General features: G+C 47.9%; 1 protein-coding gene across 1 annotated transcript; it reads right to left on the bottom strand.

The window, feature by feature from the left end:
• Positions 1–524: 524 nt before the first annotated feature.
• DDX23 (DEAD-box helicase 23) lies at positions 525–15,595 on the bottom strand. The gene is made up of 17 exons (XM_030835225.3): positions 15,492–15,595; positions 10,987–11,195; positions 10,474–10,578; positions 7,901–7,994; positions 7,725–7,790; positions 7,035–7,173; positions 6,613–6,746; positions 6,364–6,476; positions 5,977–6,120; positions 5,656–5,881; positions 5,199–5,344; positions 4,690–4,867; positions 3,710–3,952; positions 3,118–3,269; positions 2,806–2,914; positions 1,846–2,020; positions 525–1,408 (listed from the first exon to the last, which is right to left on the bottom strand). Exons 2-17 carry the CDS (start codon positions 11,193–11,195, stop codon positions 1,185–1,187), a joined length of 2,457 nt encoding a protein of 818 aa, XP_030691085.1. The 5' UTR covers positions 15,492–15,595; the 3' UTR covers positions 525–1,184.
• Between the last annotated feature and the right edge of the window lie 1,282 nt (positions 15,596–16,877).

The following is a 16,877-nucleotide window of genomic DNA, read 5'->3' as shown; positions in this document are numbered from 1 at the left end:
GTGCAGCCCTCTAGCCCTCTCTCCACAACCTGAACTCAGCCGGGCCCAGCTCACCTTTCCGTGGTGCCTCTGGTGCCTGTCTCCACAACCTCCCATGAGCAGTGGGCTCGGCAGTTAGGGAGCCACAAGCAAAGGTCCTGAAGACTTGGTGTCAAGCACACTGCACCAGGGCGGGAGAGTGGTTCTGACTGCTTCACCTGCCAAAGTTTCACAACTGCTTTCCTTTCTCACCCTTGTGCAAAGCTCCCTGGAGGGTGTCCAGGCCAGAGCTTCAAGTTCTGTGAAGCCAGAGCAGGGGAGGCAACATGCATCGCGGTCCTGCTGTCGGTGCCCTTTCCATCTCCCCTCAGGCACCTCCTATAGACTTAAACTATCAGCTCAGACCCTAGGCTCTTCTTTGAATGTTGATTTTCTTTCATCTCCCAAGTGAATCCACTGTGTCCAATGCTGTCCTCCTGGTCTTCTGTGGTACCAGGGAGGACCTGGGAGATGAGTTTAGCTAGAACTAAGACACAGCCTTAATATTTGTGTATTTATTCTCAGAACATACAAACTCTTCTCAGAGAATAGAAAACAGAAAGTTCACTCTGACTTCAAGGACTCAGCCAGCTCCCCATCCCCACACCTGCTAAAAAATTCCCCGGGTGAGGGATGCCTAGAGTGCACAGTACCCCTCGGCACAGGGGCCGTGCACAACTCTAAGCAAGGCTCTCCACTTGTTTGATAATCCGAAAGGGCAAACAGCTGTCAAAATGACAATAAGAGTCCAAGATCCATACTCCTCAGTGCCAGATCCCCTGGGTCACCTAGGGCAACGATGGTGCTGCAGCTTACACAGTCACGTCTGTGCCGAAGAAGTCCCAGCCCGGCAGCCAGGTTTGTTCAGTCTAGGAGGCAGTGCCAATTGGCTGCCCCCATACCTGGCAAGAGCTGATGGCCCAATGCAATCCCAAAGCCCGCCGGAGGGGCAGGGCTGGGCCAAAACCTAGGGTAATTTGTTCTCCTTGCCTCCTAGCTTCCTCTCCTCTTACAGCCCCACACTCAGGCCTTCAGAACTGAGGGTCTGGGCCAGGGAGTCTGATTGTTTCCTAAGCCCCCATAATAGTGCGGACCTGGGAAGAGACGTGAGGGTCCTGAAGAACAGGCTCCAGGGCGCAGCCTCGAACCGCAGGGAGAGTGCTGTGTCAGGCAAAGATGGTCTCCTCCCGGCGCTTCTTGGTGAGGATGGTGCCCGGCTTGTGCTGGGCATCGGGGTGGTTGGCCAGCTCTGGGGGGCAGGAGGACACCGGGCTCTCCAGGATGGCTTGCTTCAGCTCATAGAACACAGCAGAGTCCTCTTTGGTGAGGAAGGTGATGGCCACACCACTCTTGCCTGCTCGTCCCGTGCGGCCAATGCGGTGGATATAATCTGAGGAGGGGGAGGAATGTCACTCAGGGCGCCAGGCCAGATGCCCTCGTGAGCAGTGCGTGAAGCCTCCACTTCTAAAGGCTTCATCCTTGCCACCACACCTCTGAGGGCAGTAAACACAGCTCGCGCTGCCTGAATCTGCAGTGCCCACGGTGCTCTGCCCGCTAGCACTGCTGATGGTGGCCATCCTACCACGTTAAGACGGAGTGGCCCAGCTCCGTTCTTCTCCATACCCAGAAGACAGAGTGCAATCCCAGGAGCTGGGACAACACACCCAAGAGAGATACAGGGCAGGAGCTCTTCTCACTGGGACAAGCAGCCCTAGGCTCAGAGCTGTGAGACTTGACAGCAGGAGCCTCCTCAGTGGAGCTATTCGAGGAGAAACGGGCAAGGAATCTCCCTTTACCTGGATTGAAGCTGCTTTCCCCTGCACTTACCTTCAATGTTTTTGGCCATATCATAGTTGACAACCATAGACACATCTTGGATGTCGATACCACGACCCGCCACATCTGTAGCCACCAAAATATCCTTGGCCCCAGCCTTGAGGTTGGATAGTGCAAACTCTCGCTGCTCCTGGCCTTTTCCACCATGCAGCGTACAAGCATTGTACTGTTGGAAGAATGGTGAGGTGAAGAAAGAGCAATGGGATCATGGAAAGACAGAAGTTAGGAGGGAGTGGACTGGGAGGAGGGAGGGTTGCAGAGAGCAGCAAGGGAGATGGAAAGGGGAAGGAGGCAGAAGAGAACAAGGGCAACTGAAGTAAGGAGAGAACAGATGAGCTGAAGAAAGGGATAGGAGAGATTGGGGGTGGTGGTGAGGGGAGACACAGACAGGGCAAGGTCAAAGGTAAAGCAATCAGGGGTGAGATGTGGAGCCAAACAGATGAGAAGTAGTGAAAGAGAGAATGAGGGTAAGAGATGAGGGTGGAAAGCAGGGACCAAGAAATTTAAGGAAGTTTAAGCCTGAGTGGAAAGGACACACCCTTCCCCTCCAACGCCAGTATCAGGAGTAAAGGACACTCATCACTAACATCTCCCTCCTGACAACACCATCCTCTCTCCCAAACATAAATAAACACGAAACACTTTGACCCACTCTACTCCATATCCTCAGATCCTGCCAGGATGTGTCTCGTAACCTCTCCCTGGCCCCAGCACACTTGGAGGAAGACCCAAGGCAGCTGTGGCTGGCACTGCTGGAATGGACAGGGAGTCACAGCAATCGACCAAGTCCTCTTTATCCCCATCAACCACCCTTTTCCCTCTGACCCTGGCTTGTTAAATGTTGGAGAGGTTCCAGAGTAGGTAAGCACTGAAAGCAGAAGCCTAGGGGGCCCGTCTAGTTTCAGAAAGCAGCACCAGAGACCAGGCATTGCTCTCCCTCCCCAGACACACCCCCATCTTCTCCAGGGATTTGGCCAAAACATCACAGCCCTTCTTCTGGTTGACAAAAATGATGATGGGGGGATCAAAGCCTTGCTCCAAGATTGCCAGCAGCTTTTTCCTGGAGAGAAGAGGAAGAGAAAAATGAGATGCATACTACCCTCCACTCCAAGTGAAATGCCCAACACTGATCTACAAACACCAATTCCAGGATCTCCAATGCCCAGCTCTTCAACACGGCAGAACAGTCGCCCTCCAGCCACCACTCGCACTAAAAAAAGCCTCTTCTCCATTCTGTTTCCCCTGGCTCAGCTGCCCCCATACCTCTTTTCAGACTCTGACATGAGGAAGACCTTCTGTTCCACACGTTCGTGGGGCTTGCCGGCAGAGCCAATGTACACCACAGCAGGTCGCCGAAGATAGCTCCGGGCCAGACGCTCCACCGCTGGGGGCATGGTGGCCGTGAACATGACTGTCTATGAAAACAAGAGGTTCAGCGCTGGGCCCAGGCAGACACATCACACATCCCACCATCAGCACAGGCAGCGCAACCCAAGCTGCAGAACAGAAAATGAGCCATGGTGTGAGTTTTGACAGAAGTAGTGCCTGACAGAGAGAGAACTGTCCTTTGCCTTCCCACTTCTTTTCCTCAGTGCCTGTTCAGCAGAGTACTTTACATCTTATGCTAACAGGAAGGGCTGAGAGCATTTGCCAGCACCTGTGGCGGGCAGTAGCATGACTGTTTGGAATCATTTTTCCAGGGCTAAGAGGCTACACTGCTAGGACTGTGAGAGGACTGTACATGGGGAGCCATGCCTCACCATTCTGGAAACATGCACTTGCCTAGGGCAAGAAGGGCCCTGGAGCAGGTCTGGCAACTTGCCCAACTTTTCCCAGCCTAGGGAAGCAGCCTTACTTGGCGGTACTTATGTTTTCCTGACTCGAAGTTGGCCAACATCTTCTCAGGGTCCTCGGCCTCATCCGTGTCCGGCTTCTGGTTGCTGACAGGCATGTGCTCCAGGATCTTCTGGACGTCTGGCTCGAAGCCCATATCAATCATCCTGTCTGCCTCATCCAGAACCACATAGGTACAGCGGCTCAGCACCAGGTAGCGGTTCTCCAGCACATCAATCAGACGTCCTGGAGTAGCAATCACTATCTGGGGGGTACAGTGGAATCATGTGTGGCCCCAGCAGGTACCCCTTTCTTCTCTCTTCTGTGAACTATCCACCCAATAGATCCCCAATGCTAAGGAACTTTGACCTCAACCTCCAGTTATGTTTGGTAGTGAAAGTTCCTGAGAAGTGGCATGAAATCACTTGTTGCTACCTTGGATTTTTTTCAGGAATGAATGGGGTCTCTGAGTAAGGTCCAGGGATTAGACAGAAGAGGCAACATCAACAGAACTTTCTTCGACGGAAGAGAGACTAAGCGATACTATGGAGGGGGTTGGATAAAGGGATTACACTAAGAAGCCTGCAGAAGACTTGATTCCTACAGCAGACTTCTCGTAAAAAGCTCTCCTCCCCTACCCTAAGAAGAAGGCAACACAAAATCAACGACATGGTCTTTCAGAGCGATTAAGAGCACAGCCTTCACATATGAATCTCAGCTCTGCCCATCACCAGCTGTGACTTTGGGCAAGTTATTAACCTGATTCTCAGCTTCACCTGTAAAATGGAAATACCGTTATCTATTCTCTTTAAGGTGGTTGTGAGAATTAATGATATACAGAGTACAATCCCTGGTGCATAAGTCCCCCATAAATAACAGCACATACATACATACCAGCCCCTTTCTTCATTTACTGTACATCTATGGCAGAAACTAGAAACAGAGCCCCCAGACAGAGAGCCCTCCCAAATGGCGGGCTGGCTGCTGGCTAGGTGAACAAACCTCACAACCCATGCGCAGCCTGAAGCCCTGGTCTTCTCTGGAGATGCCGCCAATGACAGCCACAGTGCGGATGCCTAGCGGCTTCCCAAACTTGATGGTCTCTTCCTCAATCTGCTGAGCCAGCTCACGAGTGGGGGCCAGGATGATGGCATAAGGGCCCTGGTCTGACTCTTCGATCCTGTGGTAAATGGGGCATTCCACAGTTTCATGAGCTTTGGTTCTCATCCAACCACAAACAGGAGCAAGACAAAGTCACTCTTAAGGGCAACTAAAGGGAATGAGGAGGGTGGTGGGAAAAGAATGTAACAATTGCTCTTAAAAATCAGATGCCGGGATAGCCAAGCTCTCCAGGGAGTGGTCCTTGCCAGCAATAAAATCATACACTTCTTTGATATCATGATCCAATTATTCCCTAATATCACCCAGACTAAAGGCTTCTGATTATAGACTTAAAAAGAAAACCAAATGCTCATTCGCCATTTTCACCAACTGGTGTCAGCTGATGTCACCTGTCAATTTTGGGGAGAGTGGTAATCCAGACCAGCAACGGGATGAGGAAGGCTGCTGTCTTGCCGCTGCCAGTCTCAGCCACTCCAATGATGTCACGATTCTGTAGCCCAATGGGAATTGCCTGACGCTGGATAGGTGTCGGCTCCTGTAGTGACCCAGAGACAGTAACGTGTACAGGCAAAATTATACTACCTGGGCGGCTGCTGCTGACAGAGTGGGCACATATGCTAGCACAATGGGAGGACACCAAGCACAGTGAACAGGAATGGGACCCGAGAAGAAACACAATCAACAAACAATACTTCCACCAGAAACTGAGAGACGTCACCTTGGTGCCCACTGGCAGAGAAGGCACCGAACAGTCTAGGAACAAAGTTCTCTGTTCTCAAATTAAATCCGTACCCCCTAGAATCTGGGAACACGTAAGGCCTTCTGGTCCAATCTGCTCCTTCATACCTTGTAGCCACACTTATCGATGACCTCCAAGATGTGTGGAGGCAGAGAAGAGTCTTTCCAGGATCGGATGGGATTGGGGATCTTGCCACCTTTGGTGGTGATGCTGTAGTCCTCACGGAAGATCCGCCAGTCCCTGTCTGTCATCTCATCCAACTTCTTCTGGGACCAATGCCTATCATCCCAGCGTTGCTTGGCTTCCTTCTTACGAAGTTTGCGGAGTCTTGCCCTGGAGCAGGACATGGGGAATGAAGGGGTTCGTATCCTCCATCTCCTTCCTGTAGACTCGGCTCTGCCCAACCACCTGCAGCCCTGCCCACTCACTCCTCCTGCTCCTTTTCTTCCAGCGTCCGCCTCTTCTCCATTAGGTCTCCATAGAAACGTGACTGCTCTCGTTTCTGCTGCTTTAGGTCAATGCCTGCAATGAAGCCTCGCCCCAACAACTGCACCTGGTGCCGTTCTTTGTACCTGGGATTGAGAAGAGGAAGAGGAAAAGAGAAGGAGCTGCTAAGCACAAGGATGGAGGTGCAGACTACCAACATTACCAGTTCCCCTTCCAGCCAGGGGCCTTCATCGCCCAGAGGGCTGGCTAACTACTATTTTACCCATCTCCTCATCCCAGCCTATCTTACTTCTATCTCTGTAGTCACTGGTTCTCTCTAGCAACTGCCTAGTTTAAAAGACCTAGCACTGAGGCCTGAAGACACTCACAGGGGGTTGTAGTCAATGGAAGTGTCCTCAGATGCATCCCACTCAAAGACAAACTTGCGGTCATTGAGATGCCTCGTCCGGCGCCGCTTCTTGATGCCACCCAGGTAACGCTCCTGCCCGGGCACAGAACACAAAGCCCATCAAACGGGAGGCCCAAACCTCATATACAGAGATCAGACTGGCCCAACAAGCAAGCCTCCTTAGTGTGTGAGGAGCGTGGGGCCACGAAGACAGAGCTGAGGCCTGCACCTTAATGGCATGCAGTTCCTTGCTCTTATCCTTCTCCTCCCGGATTTTCTGCCGCCCTTCCTCATCCTCGTTTCCATTGGTCTCCCGCTCCATCCTCTCCCTGCGTTCCCGACGTTCCCGTTCCTGAGGGTCTTCTGTAGACCAAAGAAAGCAAAGCTGCAGAAGAACTCAGTGGAAGAAAAAAGAGGGCATGGAGGAGATCCAGACAACAGACACCAAATGCGTAAAAAAATGGGGGGGGGGAGATTTATGATACAAGGGAAATGGAGACCTAACAGAAAGATATTTTTCTCAGAAACTTGCCCCATCCTTCCTTCTTCCAAACTCAGAGCAAATAGCTTTCTAGCTCTCCTAAGTTACACCACAATCCCATTCCCACCCTTCCCTACCCTGTCTAGGGGCCACAGGGTAAGAAAACGAACCCAACATTTTCCTGCCCAAGTCTTGGAACTGTTTCCTTTTCTTCCTCTCTTCCTCAAGCATCCTCTGCCGCTCCTCCACCTCCTGCTGCCGTCGCTTTAGGGCTTCAGCCTCTCGTTCTGCTTTGGAGAGGAACTTGGGCTACAAAACAGATTACAACTGTAAACAATGATCTAGGAACAGGGTATAATCACACCACTGATGGCAAGATGGCAGGGAGCCCAAAAATATTTGCTCAGGCATTAAACATGTTAAGGAAAACATAAATAGGCCCAGGACCCTGTTACGGGCTAAACTGTGTCTCCCTCAAAATTCACATGTTGAAGCCCTAGCCTCCAGTACCTCAGAATGTGACTGTATTTGGAGACAGAGCCTTTAAAGAGGTGATTAAGGTAACCTGAGGCTCCAAGGTTGGGTCCTAAACCAATCTGACTGTGTCCTTATAAAAAGAGAAAATTTGGACACACAGAGATACCAGGAGCATACACACACAGAGGGAAGAGCATGTGAATATGGAAAAGACATCCATCTACAAGCCAAGGAGAGAAGCCTCAGAAGAAACAACCCCATCTGATCTCAGACTTCTAACCTCCAGAACTGTGAGAAAATAAATTTTTGTTGTTTAAGTCACTCAGTCCGTGTGTTCTGTCATGGCAGCCCCAGCCAACTAATACAGACCTTCAAGCTCTTACCTTAGCCTCAGCTTCTTCCTCAGCCTTTTTCTTGGCCAGAAGTTCCTCCAGGGATAATGGCTGGGCCTGAAGATAAAACACAGGACTTCAGTCCATAGAGGCTCTCTCCCTATGAAGAACAAAGTTGGGCTTGAACTGAAGAGGAAGATGAGGAAAAAAATCCTTCCCCTTTTTACCTTAGGCTTCTTATCACCATGTTCATCCTCTTCATCCTTCCTAGAGTCTCTGTCTTTCCGAGATTTAAAATCTTTTCCTCGGCCAGGAGATAAACTTAAAGGCAAAGGAACAGGAAAAGTGATATGGATCACTCTTAGCCTAGCCCCTGGATGAGGCTCAGACTGAGCTCGCCAAAAGAGGATGGAAGTTTTCCCACGACTCAGCAAGACTGGCCCACGGTCATCCAACATGTCCTGAAGCTCCTTTTGCAGACCTGGTCACTCTGCCTGCTCTGAAACCTAACAATGACCCTATCTTGGCCCCATTCTACCTGAATCTCCTTTTCTGAGACTATTCTCTTCTGGGAGGTGGATCTTCACTACTGATATCAAAAATTATTTCCTCCAAATATTACTCAGCCATAAAAAAGAAGGAAATATTACCATTTGCAGCAACATGGATGGACCTAGAGATTATCACACTGAGTGAAGCCAGACAGAGAAAGACAAATATATGGTATCACTTATACGTGGAATCTAAAAAATAATACAAATGAATTATTTACAAAACAGAAACAAACTCACAGACACAGAAAACAAACTTATGGTTACCAAAGGGGAAGGGGGGCGTGGAAGGCTAAATTAGGAGTATGGGATTAACAGATACACATGACTATATATAAAATAAACAACAAGAATTTACTGTAGGGACTTCCCTGGTGGCACAGTGGTTAAGAATCTGCCTGCCAATGCAGGGGACATGGGTTCGAGCTCTGATCCGGGAAGCTGTCACATGCCGCGGAGCAACTAAGCCCGTGCACTACAACTACTGAGCCTGTGCTCTAGAGCCCACGAGCCACAACTACTGAGCCTGTGCTCTAGAACCCGCGAACCACAACTACTGAGGCTGCGTGCCACAATTACTGAAGCCCGTGCGTCTAGAGCCCGTGCTCCACAACGAGAAGCCACGGCAATGAGAAGCCTATGTACCACAACAAAGAGTAGACCCCGCTCGCCGCAATTAGAGAAAGCCCGCGCACAGCAACGAAGACCCAACGCAGCCAAAAATAAATAAATTAAACTTTTTTAAAAATAAAAAACATACAATTAAAAAATTTCTTAAAAAAAAGAATTTACTGTATAGCACAGGAAACTATATTCAATATCCTGTAATATCCTATAATAGAAAAAAACCAGAAAATATACACGTGTGTGCGTGTGTGTGCGTGTGTGTGTGTGTGTGTGTGTGTATATATATATATATATATATATACGCGAAACTGGATCACTTTGCTATACAACTGAAACTAACCCCATATTGTAAATCAACTATATTTTGATTAAAAAATTATTTCCTCCAAACAGCATATGCATGTCAGTAGAAAAAAAAAATCCTGCATTACTTGAGAATACACAATAAATTTAGCCGACATGGCCACCCACATACACCCTTCCCAGATACTGCTATATATGTCCTTTCCTCATCTCTCCTTCCTACCAGCCCCAGCAATCTTTCCCCACACCTGCTATAAGCTTAATATGCAAGAGATCTCAACCCCACTGCGTTTGTTGCAAGAATTCTATTCTTTGCCCTGAATTCTAATCTACAGATTCAGGGCCTAATAAAAACTTTGTATAGAAAGTTTCCAGGGCTTCCCTGGTGGTGCAGTGGTTAAAAATCCGCCTGCCAGAGGCTTCCCTGGTGGCGCAGTGGTTGAGAGTCTGCCTGCCGATGCAGGGGACATGGGTTCGTGCCCCGGTCCGGGAAGATCCCACATGCCGCAGAGCGGCTGGGCCTGTGAGCCATGGCCACTGAGCCTGAGCATCCGGAGCCTGAACGTCCGGAGCCTGTGCTCCGCAACGGGAGAGGCCACAACAGTGAGAGGCCCACGTACCACCAAAAAAAAAAAAAAAAAAAATCTCCCTGTCAATGCAGGGGACATGGGTTCGAGCCCTGGTCCGGGAAGATCTCTCATGCCACGGAGCAACTAAGCTCATGCGCCACAACTACTGAGCCTGCGCTCTAGAGCCTGTGAGCCACAGCTACTGAGCCCGCGTGCCACAACTACTGAAGCCCACACACCTAGAGCCCGTGCTCTGCAACAAGAGACGCCACCGCAATGAGAAGCCGGCGCACCACAACGAAGAGTAGCCCCCACTCGCCGCAACTAGAGAAAGCCCACGCATAGCAATGAAGACCCAACGCAGCCAAAATATAAATAAGAAACAAATTAAAAAAAAAAAAAAGTTTCCAGAACAAAGAGATCAAGATACTGGTGCATTAAGCTATCCCAACAAATGTATGTTGTACATTCTGGTTAGAAAACTGAATGGTCCGATGGAGCTGTTTTGTTGGGTGGTAACCTTTTCAAACTAAATTCTAAGAACAAGCTGACCCTCAAGAAGTGGTGACTTCACTAACTGGTTATCCTTTCTAAAGAAGGTGTGTGCCTTCTAAAAAAGACAGTTCTACTATAACTGCCAATAGGATTCGCTATGGAAAATTTACTTTCCCCCGAAGCTGAGCCAGCTGAGATGCAGAGAGGAAGCGACCAGAGTGTTGCCCTAAAGCCCACTCCCACTCCCTCAGGTACCTGGATCGCTTGCGGTCCCGTCTGTGCCCATCCTTATCCCGATCTCGGTCCTTCTTATTCCGATCACGCTCCTTATCTCGCTCTCGTTCTTTGTGCCGGCGTTCTCTGAAGACACCACATTTAGGAAATTACATGACACTTCCTGAGTCCTGAGTATCCTGCTTCACTGCAGCCCTAAGAAGGTTCCCATGCTCTTTTCTCCCCAAAGTAATATTTTACAAATTGGAAAATGTGTTTCCCAAGAAGTTATGAGGGAATTCTAAGAAGGTCTAAGAGCTCAGAGCTGTACTGCTAAGTATCAGTGGCAATGATAGGCCATGGATTATGTGAACAGATGAACTATCTTCCTTGATCATCTGGACCTTCATCTTACAAGTTCCCTATTAACCTTTAAGAACTAAGAGAAATGTATGAAAGACTAATGCCCTAATATGGAGGCATCAGAGGAACCAAGAATAAAGGAGTTTGAAATGTACACTCCCTTTTCACGTAACAAACAGAAAATTACTTTACCTTTCTGTAGACTTGGAACGGGAACGGGAACGAGAACGGCTGCCTCCTCGACGCCTTTCCCTTGAACGATGCCGTTTCCTATCTTTAGATGGGGAAGACTTCCGGTCTCGGTCTCTATCCCGTTCTCTGTCAGGAGTCCGAGATCGCTTCCTTTCCTCCTTGGAAGGTGAAGCCTCACGGTCCTTCTTATCAGCCAGCTCTCCTGCCATCTGTCATGGGTAAGAGGAGTATTTATTATGTACTAGGTACTGCTCTAAACTTTTTACAAATAATTTACTTAATCTCAAAACAACCCTCTGAGGTAGATATATTGGTATGCATGCTTTACGGATGAAGAAGCTGAAGCTCAGATGTATAAAGTAACTTGCCTAAGGACACACGGGTGTTAAGTGTCAGAGTTTTAGGCAGTCTGGCTCCAGAGGCCCATTCTTATTCATTAATGCTATGTTATTTCTCTGGGATTCCTTTTTGTATATATTCATTTCCAAAAGTATACAATGAATACACCTTATTTTTATAATTAGACTGCAAGAGTATTAAAAGAAATGTTAATGCATAGTATACTAGCTATCTCTAGAAACATCTTGTTTTGCTTATCTTAGGAGTCTATTGTGTCTGCCAGCCCACCAGGATCAGTCAACGTATATACATCTAAGGGAGATAAGTTCTCTTGAGCTCACAAAGAAAGCTCAAAAGAGAACAAAGGAGTTTAACTTAGAGATTTGGGATTATGATCAGCACCTCAAGGAAACCTAAATTCAAATAGAGAAACTCACTTTTACTCAGATTAAAAGAAATGTATTTCTAGTTATACAATGGCAAAAACTTTGTGAAGGGTACATAGGACTCCATACACTTTGGTTTTACGACTTCCTTCCTTCCTACAATTATTTTAGAATTTAAAATAAGGGAGGGAGGAATGGAGAGAGGGAAGGAGGGGAAGAGGGAGGAAGAAGTGTACCAGAAACTAGAGATCACAGACGTTCTGACTCATGTTCCCTACTCAGATTTTCACAGCCTTGATTATGATCCAGTTCCATGAAAAGTTTGAGCAGGAATTTGTTCTGTCCCCATACTGCCTAGGGGACATTGAACACCATGCCACACTGTCAACTGTCCTTCAGACTACAAAATTTTCTTCAGCCAGGTGCTAAATTCAGACAGCAAGTCTGAATCTGCCTCTATTCCACCATCACCACCACCATCCCTAAGCCTCAGGATATTTTCAGAACTTACTTTAACCCCAAATGGTTCCAAGGAAATAACAGTTCCCTAAGCTTTAGCTTATGATCCCCCTTTCCCATGTAATTCCTGCCATGTATTTTTAAGAAGGGAGAGTATGTAAAGAAGAGAAAAAAATGAACAAGTAGCACTTTCAAAAGGCGGAAACAACCCATTTTACCTCAAAATTGCCAGTACGTCATGCATATCACATGGAAATTATACTTATGTCTCGTCCACTTATAGCCCTAAGAAAACAATCCAGGGACTTCCCTGGTGGCACAGCGGTTAAGAATCCGCCTGCCAACGCAGGGGATACGGGTTCAATCCCTGGTCTGGGAAGATCCCACATGCCACAGAGCAACTAAGCCCATGGGCCACAACTACTGAGCCTGTGCTCTAGAGACCGCAAGCCACAGCTACTGAAATCCATGAGCCTAGAGCCCGTGCTCTAGCCCATGCTTCACCTCAAGAAGAAGCCCGCGCACCGCAACGAAGACCCAACGCAGCCAAAAATAAAAATAAATAAAATAAAATAGCCCTCTTCTATTAAAGAAAAAAAGAAAACAATCCAGAGGAAAGGCCATCTTCTCTATAAAGCATCCTGGGCATCAGCATTCTTTCGACAAATATTCACTGAGTACCTGGTAGGTGCCAGAAACTATTCTGCGTACTAGAGGTACAGCAGTAAACAAAACAAAGTCTCTGATCTCATAATGCTTAAATTCCAGTGAAGCAGACAACAGTTAGGCAGAAAGATAAGAGAATTTCAAACAGTAATGAGTGCTAATGAAGAGAGTAAAACAGGGTGACATGATGGGGAGCAGTATGAACAAGAGATAGAAGGCTCTGGAAAGAATTTTTTAGATGACATGTAAGCTGAGACTTGAATGATGGGAAATAGAGTCTGCAAAAATCAGAGGAAGAATTTATTGGGCAGAAGGGACAGTAAGGCACTGGGGCAAGAACTAGCTTAGCATGTTTGCCAATTAAAAATAGACTCGTGTGGGACTTCCCTGGTGGTCCAGTGGTAAAGAATCTGCCCTGCAATGCAGGGGACAAGGGTTCGATCCCTGATCGGGGAACTAAGATCCCACATGCTGCGGGGCAACTAAGCCCGTGCGCCACAACTACTGAGCCCGCACGCCTCAACTAGAGAGCACGTGTGCCGCAAACTACAGAGCCCACGCGCTCTGGAGCCCGTGCACCACAACTAGAGAGAAGCCCACGTGCCGCAACGAAGATCCTGCATGCCGCAACGAAGACCCACCGCAACCAAAAATAAAAATAAAAAATAAGTAAAAAAAATAAAATAGATTCGTGTGAGGAATTCCTTGGCGGTTCAGCGGTTAGGATTCAACACTTTCACTGCTGGGGCATGGTCTGATCCCTGGTCAGGGAACTAAGATCCCGCAGGCTGCACAGCAGGGCCAAAACAAATAGACTCATGTGGCTCAGTGGCAGTGACCAAGGGGGAAGACTGATTCGCGATGAGTTCAGGGAGGTAGGCAGGGGTGAGATCATGGAAATGTGTTTCAGGCCAGGGTAAAGGAACTTGGATTTTAATCTAACTGCAGTGGGAACCTTAGAAAGGTGATAAACAGGAAGTGATGTGGTCTTATTTTACATTTTCAAAGAATTACTTTGGTGACTTGCAAGAAAACATACGGTAGGGAGGCAACAGTGGACACAGAACCACTGAGAATGCTATTACAGTAGTCTACACAAGAGATGACAGTGGCTTGTTCTAGGAAAGTGGCAATGGAGATGAAAAGAAGTAGAGGGCTTCAGGGTACATTTTGAAGGCAGAGCTGATAGGACTTACTGATGAAGGGAGGAAACAAAGAGGAGAGACAGATGTAACTCCTAAATTTACGGTCTGACCAACTGGTTAAATGGTTCACAGTGCCATTAGTGACCAGAGGAGACTGGGGAAGGAAAAGACTTAGAAGAAATCAAAAGTTTCATTTTGACCATGTTGAGTGTAAGATGTCAATAAGAAAACCAAGTGGAGATTCCAGAAAGGCAGTTGAAAATGTAATTCTGCAACTCAAGAGAGAGTGTGGAGACAGTAACTTGAGTTATCAATATATAGATTGCTTTTAAAGCCATGGGACGCTAAGTGATATTACCTAAGTAGGCATTCTAGTTAAAGAAGAAATTAGAGGAGGACCCAGGATTGACCTCCGGAACACTGTAACATTTAGAAGTCAGGCACAGGAGGAGCCAGAGGGAAAAACTGGAAAGAAACAACAGCCAGTGAGAAATAAGAAAAAATGGTAAAGTACGGCAACACAGAAGTCAAAAATGTGTTTCAAGGAGGGAGGGGTTACCTGTGTCAAGTGGAGAAAGACTAGAAGATAAAGCAGTGACCCTTGCATTTGGAAAAACAGAGATGGCTTGGCGACCTTTGACAAGAGCTGTTTCAGTGGCATGGAGGGAGTAGAAGGCTGAGTGGAGTGAGCTTAGAAGAGAATGAGAAGTGCAAATAAGAAGAAAGTAAACGTAGGAAACTTTTATTATAGGTTCCACTTATCACAAACCTCCACATCTTTGAGTTCCTCAGTTCTTGTAGGGCAGGGGCAGAGTCTTTTTTTCATTCAATGAACTATGTACTAATCAAGCATCCACTGTATGCAAGGCACCACGCTAGGCGCTGTGTGAGTTACAAAAGGAAATCAGGAAGATCCTGTCCACAGGAAGCTTACAAAACAATAGAGGGTTATGAGACACATAGCAAGATGCAGGCTCAAATGAATTATTGCAGGAGTTCAAAGAAGAAGTTTACTTTCACTTGTAAAAGGGAATTTGGAAAGACTGTAGAGAAAGTAGCTCTTGAGCACTGAAATATAGGTAGAATCTGAAGATGTATAACTGAAGGTGCCAGGAAGAAGTCATTCCCGGAAAAAGAAATAATACAGGAGGCGCAGAGGCGGGAAAGCATGACTGGTTCTGGGAGAAAAACCAGAGTTTCAGTTCGGCTGAAGCAAGGGCTACTCGAAACATGAAGGAATAAAGTCGGACTGAGGGTATCACAGGTGCTGTGCGCGTGGGAAAAGGTCTGACCTGGAACATCGTCCAGGGACCTGCCCTGTGCCCCCAGGAGCCAACACTCCCGCTGGGGCCCGCGCCCTTTCGCTCCTGCCCGCCAGAGCTTTCCAAGCTCGTGCCCCTTCCCTGAGGCGTTCTTCCCGTCTTATCCCGGAGACAAGAGCCACCGCTGTGCCCTCACTCTCGCCTTCTCTGCAAGCTGCTGGAAAACGCTTCCATCGCCCGAGACTCACCACTCTTGAGTCCGAACCGCCCAACGCGGCCTCAACGTCGCCGAGCAGTCGCCATCTTCCCCATTTCCTGGTCGCCGGGCTGCTCCCCAGGCCGCGCGGCAAGCTGGGAAGGCGAGTTCCTGGTGCTGAGCAGCGCGGGCCGAGAGCGAGCACCTGAAAACTACCAATCCCAGAATACACGGTGAGAGCGTCGGCCCCTGGCCGCGGGGGCCGCTGGGCAATGTGGTTCGCCAAACATTTGAGTCTGCGGGAGGAAGTTTTTCGTGGGCCGGCTGTTCTCAAAAGGTTTTTCTCTCCGCGAGCGCAGTCCTCCTGGAATATGCTGGTTTTCCTAGAAACTGTAGTTAATGACATCATGGCCTGTGGCTTACAACGGAGAAATTTAAGGCCTTCCTTAGATAGCACGTAATTATAACCGGCAACTACAGTGACAACTATAAATACCGTTTATGGAAAAGCGTTTTTACAGAAAATCTTTGAGATAGATTATTAGCCCTATTTTACGGGTGGACAAACTAAAAGTTAAGTTACAGGAGCAGCCTAGTATTTCCCAGTGAGGGTGGGACAATTCACGGTGTGAGACTATCCCAGGTTTAGGAGGACATTTTAGCAACCCTGGCCAGGCGGCAACACCCTGGTTAGTGTGGCAACTCAAAATGAGCCCACACAATGGATTCCAAAGGCCTCCTGGAAGGATGGTATCTCGTGGGCCGTGGCACCTGGTTTTCTCAACATTCCAGATAGGACTTGCCTTCTTCACTCTTTTGCTGTTTGGAATCTGGCCAGTTGTTTGGGTTATCTTAATACTGTTTTGTTCTTTCTTTCTCCTAGTTTCCTCTTTTCAGTCCTCCAATGAGATTTTTTCCCCCAAAATTGTACTTTCACTTTGTTTCTCTTTGGTCACATGGTTCATAATTCTACCCCCCTTCCTCCCAAACAAAAACAAAAACTCTGGCAACTTCTAGGACGGTTTAGATAGATACCAGGAAGTAACTAATGCCTCTTTCCTTCCCTTTTTCCCATCACCAGCTTTTTGGTTTCAATCCCACATAGCTTTAGTTCTGGTTTTTCTCTCTGAATGTGTTCAGTTCTACTGAAGCAGAGCCTAGGATAGGCCCAAATAATCCTAAAGCTCTGAGCCTCAAGCATAAAGGCCCAAATTAACTCTGGGATAGGCACATTTCTGCTCTTAGAACTCTGCAGTCTTTGAGCTGCACACTTGGACCTCACAGAGAGAATGGAAAAGTTGTCTCAGGTCTGTTGGGTGTAATTCACCCAAGTGAACACTGGAGGGCTATCCACTCACAGAGTGGAGCTAACAATCAGACCAAAGGTGGAGAGCTGCGGTTGCTATTTACTAAGTATTGATACCTCCTAGTACCCAAC

The sequence above is a fragment of the Globicephala melas genome, chromosome 10, assembly GCF_963455315.2.
Source record: "Globicephala melas chromosome 10, mGloMel1.2, whole genome shotgun sequence".
Taxonomy (NCBI): domain Eukaryota; kingdom Metazoa; phylum Chordata; class Mammalia; order Artiodactyla; family Delphinidae; genus Globicephala; species Globicephala melas.
This window is presented reverse-complemented; position numbering and strand designations above follow the sequence as displayed.

Bases quoted from the DNA above. Each gene is read 5' to 3' on its own strand.
- DDX23 (XM_030835225.3), bottom strand. From the start codon at position 11,195: ATGGCAGGAGAGCTGGCTGATAAGAAGGACCGTGAGGCTTCACCTTCC. The intron at 6,747-7,034 runs GTTCGTTTTCTT...TTTGGTCTACAG, and splicing joins CTTGGGCAGGAAAATGTTGG to AAGACCCTCAGGAACGGGAA. The intron at 2,915-3,117 runs GTATGGGGGCAG...TCTTCTCTCCAG, and splicing joins ATGTCAGAGTCTGAAAAGAG to GAAAAAGCTGCTGGCAATCT.